At 36.9% G+C, this 6,849-nt stretch overlaps 1 protein-coding gene across 1 annotated transcript in view; it reads left to right on the top strand.

Annotated features, from left to right (window-relative positions):
- The first annotated feature begins 4,572 nt into the window (after nt 1–4,572).
- lysmd2 (LysM, putative peptidoglycan-binding, domain containing 2) overlaps nt 4,573–6,849 on the top strand; it is a 7,183-nt gene continuing 4,906 nt past the window's right edge. The window contains exons 1-2 of the mRNA XM_024295412.2: nt 4,573–5,029; nt 6,136–6,476. Coding sequence (XP_024151180.1) covers nt 4,784–5,029; nt 6,136–6,476 — 587 coding nt within the window. The 5' untranslated portion in view covers nt 4,573–4,783. The remainder of the gene's footprint in view (nt 5,030–6,135; nt 6,477–6,849) is intronic.

Below are 6,849 nucleotides of genomic sequence, written 5' to 3'. Positions count from 1 at the left end.
AAACACATTCTAACAGCACTAAGTGTTGAATGTGGCCAGAACTGTAAAATACACCTAACATGAGATCAGACGTCTCCTTTTTGGAGAGTTTTTGGGATCAATTCTCCCACTGTTAAGTTCTGGAGGAAGGCTCTGATAAATCACGGCAAGTGTTCATTGATTCCAGTGATGACAAACCTTGTTTTCCAGTTATTCGCCTTACACCATCAAGCTGGCTCCCCCAGCAGATGAGATCATACACAGTTAGTGCGATCACACAGGCTTCTCTGGGTATCTTTTTATATTTTGACACCATGATTCAACTCTTGCAGGCAGAATCAGGTTCAAACATGTGCACATAGAGTCAATGGGAGACACCGACTTCATAGTTTATCATACTCTTAATTTGGAACTTGTTTCCTAGTTGGAGATGATGCTGTGATCACTCAAAACAATTCCACCATTTATGATAGATTAGGCTAAAGTTACCAGATAAAGTCTCCAGATCCAGATCAGTCTTTGCATGTTTGATTCTTGGGACACCTGTAGGTACCAGACCGTCTTTAAAACTTTATTATTTTATTTTATTTTTTTTATGTAGAGAAGAATCATACTGAAGTAAAACGATCTCTTTTCCATCTGAACTCTGACCAAGACTGTGAATTTTAGCTGGTTTTGTTAGTCAGACAAGTATATGGAACTATGATACCTGAAGATTTTAGATGATTTATTCCAGTAGTTTTATCCCTTCCATTAACAGAAGCCAGTCTCCCTTCTGTAATTCACTTTAAAACACCAATAAGAGGTTTGGTAGATCAAGAGGCTTCAGATCCATATCGCCCTCTGGTGGTAATATCGTGGTACACATTATTTCTAACAAAACCAGCAGGAACATTTGTGATAAGATGTGATGAACTGGTGATGCTCTGATCAGTTGAGAGGTCAAACAATTTCAGCAAATCCGTAAAATAATCATGTCCAACTGTAATAAGTTGATTTAAGCATTTAGATAATTTTAAATAGATATTTTTGATTTAGGGTTTCTATTGCAAACATGGTCAAGATCATTTACAGCTTATAAATGTTTAAAAGATATTTTTGCAGAATTGTTCCTCTTCTTTAAAATTCATGTGACAGAACGGAACTCTTTCATTTAATTTTCAGTGAATTGTTTTTCTGTCTTGTATTTTAAAGCTAATTATCTTTAAAAACTATTCAATTTTTGGTGTGAATACAAACCCATAGATTCTTAAACATTTACATGCTGCGCGAATTCAAATATTGAAAAGTTTTCTTTCAAACTAATTTTTAAGTTCAAAAGTTTTTCTGTGTTCATTTTTTAATTTAAACTAATACCCTAACACATCTCCTTGTCTTCTGAGTAATGCTTTAGTTTGTTGATTTCCCTTTTACTATTTATTAACTTTTTTCACTGCCTTATAACTTTAAATAAACATAACTTTGAAGTGCAGCAACACAATTGTTTGACGTTGATGCCTTTAATTGGTCTACTCACATGTCAGTCATATCCAGCAAATGCTTCATAGCAAATCACAACAAGTGACTCTGTTAGTGAAGTCTCCTTTCTAATTGTCACACACAGAGATGAATCCTGAGCGGCAGATTCTACAAATCCTATATTTTTCTGCTATTAACCATCATGCTCAGGGCTTCTGGGCTTAATCCCCAGTAATCAGTAATCAGTAATCAGTTAATAAATCCAACAAACTTAATGCTTTTTTTCTTTTTCTTTTTTGGCGAAGGAATCATGTTAAGTGTAATTCGTGTAAAAATAATTAATAGTTTAAGTATATCATGTAAGAAATGAATTGTTATGAGTGTGTTTGTTTTCTTTAAAACGTTTCCAGACTCATAAATGATTGAGCTTTCACTGGTCTCGAATGCAATACTATAACTATCCAGTAGGGGTCAGAAGAACACCGGCATAGGCTCAGCCAGTAACGAAGGAGAAAAAAAAATGTACAGATCAGAGGGGTGGGTGGTGGTGGTGGTGTGTGTGTGTGTGGGGGGGAGGGGGTTGTGCTTAAAAACACTGTGGTCACATCCTGTAAACATATGGTCACCTTATCCTGTGTGAAACAAATAGACATTTTCTCAACAACAAGCTCGCTGTTAGGTGACATCATTAGACGGCATTTAAAAATATATTGTTGTTGTCTTGATAATGAAATGCAGGTGTGGAACAGTAAAATACAGTAATTTAATTAAAAAAAAACAACATTTAAATGGGAAGAAAAACGGGAGTAGTAAAAGAGCTTGAGTAAAAATACATAAAGATGGCAGACTAACGATTAATAATGACTTTATATTAAACAAGAGTTTGGACAAGTGTGCAGGACCTGGAAAGAGGAAGGGAAGAAGAGGGATGACGGGGCTACTGATGAAGTTGGATCAAGAGGCAGATTGTTGTCATGGTTACACCATCACAGAAGTTGTTGTTTTCAAGCTTTTTCCATTTTTGTTTCATTGTTTCTTTGGAACTGAAGCAAGAATTTGATCAACACAAGTAATCCAGTCCCTTCTGGTCTCCTGCTGCCGTCCTAATTCTTCAAAATGTATTTCCAAAATTATTTGTCATTGCATTTTCCATGTTTCGAGTTTTGTCTTTTCTCTTCATGGTACAGTCAAACCTGATGAATTATGAACGGACTGAGTCATGACCAAAAATAGGAAGCAAATATTATATCAATCTGAAGCTTAATCTAAAAGGTGTCATCTTTTATTGAGAAGATCATTTATAATGAATACATTTGAACTCCCTCATCTGTTTCTTTTTGTGCTGTTACATCAGTTGAATGACCTGATTTACATCAGAAAATGACAGACTGGGAGATCACTATTGCACAATTTATAACCAAGAGAGGCTTGTTGCATAAATAACTCCCTCAGATTTCATGAATCCAATTGTTTGCTCCCCAGCATTTGTTCTCTGGTGAATCGGGTTTCATGTAGGTACATTCTGTGCTTCCCTAAGTGGCACCTGCAGCTTTTGTATCTCTGCATATTAAAAACAAAACATGATTCGTACTAGATCAGAGATGAGTACCATTATAAAAGTTTACTACTCCTGGGAAATTATTTGTTATTTTAAATTAACTAACCTGACCTACATACATAATAACTCCACTACAAACAATCAGTACTTTATGAATGATCATTAAGAATAGCTAATGCACAGATGGTTGGGAGGTGGTTAAACTCTCCACAGAGCAATAACAGCAATGAATATCAGACTATTTATGTTTTTTTTTTTAAAATCTTCTCAAGGGCCACCACATAAGTGGATAAATGGTCTGTTTAGTGTATCTCACAAACAGAAAAATGTATATTAAAAATATAGTACTGCAACATTTAGTTGTTTATAAAGGTTTAGAAATATTCCTAGTTGTTGTAGGTTTAAAGACAGTAAAAATGTGATAAATAATGCACTTAGGAAAATTATACATTAAAAGTAACAATTACAATTTTAACATAATGATTTGTGCAGACATATTTTTTTTGTTTTGTTTTTCTTTATGTAATTTTTTTTTGTTTCTTTGTATGCTCACCAAGTTGGATTCAGCGGAATACTTAATGTTTTTTAAACCCCTGTAGCTGTTTCTAAAAGTCAGTCAAGTGAGCAAAGACGAGAACTTGGGTGCTCAAGGAATGCATTTTGCATCAGCTTGTTAATTTTAAAGCCAAGGTGTGAATGTTAAGGTCTCCCCGAAGAGCAAATCACATCAACAAATCACCTGACACAAAAACTTTTTAAAGATCACAACAACAATTCAAAAAAGGAAAAAAAAACATTACACTTATTTATAAATCTACATAAAGTTCCAGAAACCAAAACACAATTTTCACTTCAGGGCCAACGTAGAATGGAGTTTGGTTTGTAGTCAGAGTTCTTATTTGGAAGACTCATAGACATAGGGCAGACTACATGAATCTCAATTCTGAAATTGAGATTCATGTAGTGCAATCCATGCACTCCTTGAGTTTTTGCTGTTTTAAATAATGAAAGTTTTCATGCTTTAGGCCTCTTTGCAGAATTTCAGTTAGCCAATCTCAAACAGATGTCACCTAAGACAAATGGCAAAGGTTAAAATATCTTCACAAGATACTGCTAAATATTGACTTTGGTGTAAAGTCACAAGACTCCTTAAGTCTTTTCTTAAGTGTTTCTGTGTGTGTGCTTTTTCTTTTAAAAAAATATATTTCTTTCTTTCTAAGATTTTAATCTTTTTAACGTTATTTTTGCCTCGTTTAGTTAATTATAATTCGATAATTCTCAAATAAAAAATGGATATATATTATTTAATGTTTTTATTGCAATTTGTTGTATATGTTGTTATAAATAAAGTTTTTAGACAAATGTTACCGGAAATTAATTAATTTATTTAAAAAATGCTGCAAGTGGAGTTTTAAAGTATAATAAAATGTTATTTCATTAATATAATATTCTTGTATAAAGCTTTGGTTTCAAAAATGGCAAAAATATTTTTTTCTATATTTATTTCTCACAAAGGTAAAATACTTTGAAAGTATAACCGGAAGTTAATTTATTGATACGTCCTATGGACGTCACAACGTTCTTACGTTTTTACGTCAACGTAGAGGATCTACAAAAAAACGAACTGTGGATGTGTGTCCTAAACATGCCTCGAGTCAGCCGGTTCGGGGGCCTCCATATGACCCGGGATGGACTTTCCTGTTGCATGAAAACCTCTGGTTGGTGTTGCTAAAGCTACCGGCGCACTAACCCGGAGTTTGGCCGAGCTTTTTATCTATTCAAGAGAAGATGGCGGAGTTCTCACCCGTGCTGCCGATGCGGGATGGGGGAGGACGATTTGCCCAGCCCATTTTCCCTCGGTCCAGGTCCGGTTCCGAGTCTGACAGCGAACTGTCCCAGAGTCTAGCCCGCACCAAAATCCGGTCTTACGGGAGCACCGCCAGCGTCACGGCCTCCCTGGGGGAGAAATACATAGAGCATCGGGTTACGGACAGTGATACTCTGCAAGGCATTGCTCTCAAGTACGGCGTCACGGTAAGACTGATGTGTGAGGAGTTCCATGTATAAATGCAGTCCCCTGATACAGACAAAAAGTGTGATTCCGTTGACACAGAGGCATCACTTTGCGCTTGTGATTCTTCTTGAAAATGACTCAGGCACGAGGCCACAAACGTCTCATCACGCGCGTGCATCATAGTGTTTGTTTGCACAGTTGGTTAAACAGCTCTCAGAAGCACAGGAAGCTGTTTAGTTGCTTCCCCTTCAAGGTGTCTCCTGCTTCACGTGCTATCATCTCAACACTTGTGAAAGCTCACAGACACACTGGAGCATCATTTAAACACACAGAGGTTAAATGATCCTGCTGTGAACTCATTCAACACCCTTAAAGACAGAGCAGATGTGAGAAATGTGCACATCCTCATTGCATGCTGTCGCCTTGTCTACCACTTTGAAAAGACTTCTATAAAAGTTGCATGTCACGCAAATTTGTCACAAGTTTTTAGATTATTTGCCTTGAATGTAGGGCTGCACAAATGAGGAAACACACTGTTTTTTTTAAGTTAAAGTTAATCTAACTTAATTCCAATAAAGTCCTTTGCTTACGCATATTGCAGAGGTTAATATTGCACAGAGCAATCCTACCTCTACTTCCCATCATCCATCTGTATACAAGCACTCCTTTTAGCTTATAGCTCTTCACAGCCACAACCTAACATTACTGGTTAAACAAAAATGGCGAGCTATATCGGAGCTATTCAGCCGTTCAGTTTTGAGTCAGATGCTCAGACGAGAAAAACACGGATCTATTTGTCTGCAAGTGGATGCATCAGAATAGGAGCTTTTAGCCCTCCCAGAATATTTTCTACATCCCAAATAAGCTCTTTTTCCAACAGCTTTTTTGTCGCTTGCTCCCAATTCACCACAATTTGAACAAAAAATACTTACAAAAGCAATTTTTTTAGCTCAATAGTTTTTTTTATAAATGTTCATTATCAGAAAAAGGCCACAAGAAAATGTTAAAAATGACAAAAACATGATTTTTGATCTGTTATACCTTTTTATGCTATTAAGATCAAGGAGCAGATTTTTTTAAACAATAGAATTTCTGTTATTTTTATTTGTTCTATGGCTGCTTCCAGATGGAGCAGATCAAGCGAGCCAACAAACTGTTCAGCAACGACTGCATCTTCTTGAGGAACAGCCTCAACATTCCCGTGGTGTCGGAGAAGCGCTTCGTTTTCAACGGACTGTCTCTGGAGTCCCCCGACGGGGAGTGTGAGACGGTGTGCCAGGAGGCCACTGTCGTGACGCAGGACATCGAGGCACCTTCGCCGCCTTCTTCCCCACCTCCTCCAGAGGAGTCCAAACCAGCCCCGCCTCAGCCAGAGGAGCTGTCAGCCAAAGACTTCTTACACAGACTGGACTTGCAAATTAAACAGTCAAAGCAGGCTGCACGCCGGCTCAAAGAAGAGGAAGTGAGGTGAGGGGCTTTCTTGTTTGAAGTTCACGTTTTGTTTTTTGTTTAAGCCACACTTCACCTGCAATTTCAGAGGTTACTGCTCTGACTTAATTACTGGAGCTCTTATGCAACCTCACCCTGACTCGCTTACATTCCTTTGGCAGCTCTTGACATGAAGACAAATCTGTTGCAATTTATCTGCATAGATCTCATAAAGACTCAAAAACGCACTATACTGGGACTAACAAAACCATCTAAATCCAATTTATAGCGTTAGTATTATTATGAAAGCCTTCAACACATTTAAGGAAAAAAAATAAACTACCAAAAATGTCAGATTCATTGATGACTATTAGTTCAACCATCAAATTCTTTTGTCTGTGGATTCTTAAAG

The sequence above is a fragment of the Oryzias melastigma genome, linkage group LG3, assembly GCF_002922805.2.
Source record: "Oryzias melastigma strain HK-1 linkage group LG3, ASM292280v2, whole genome shotgun sequence".
Classification (NCBI taxonomy): domain Eukaryota; kingdom Metazoa; phylum Chordata; class Actinopteri; order Beloniformes; family Adrianichthyidae; genus Oryzias; species Oryzias melastigma.
The sequence above is the reverse complement of the archived record's forward strand: the minus strand, read 5'-3'. Positions and strand labels throughout refer to the sequence as shown.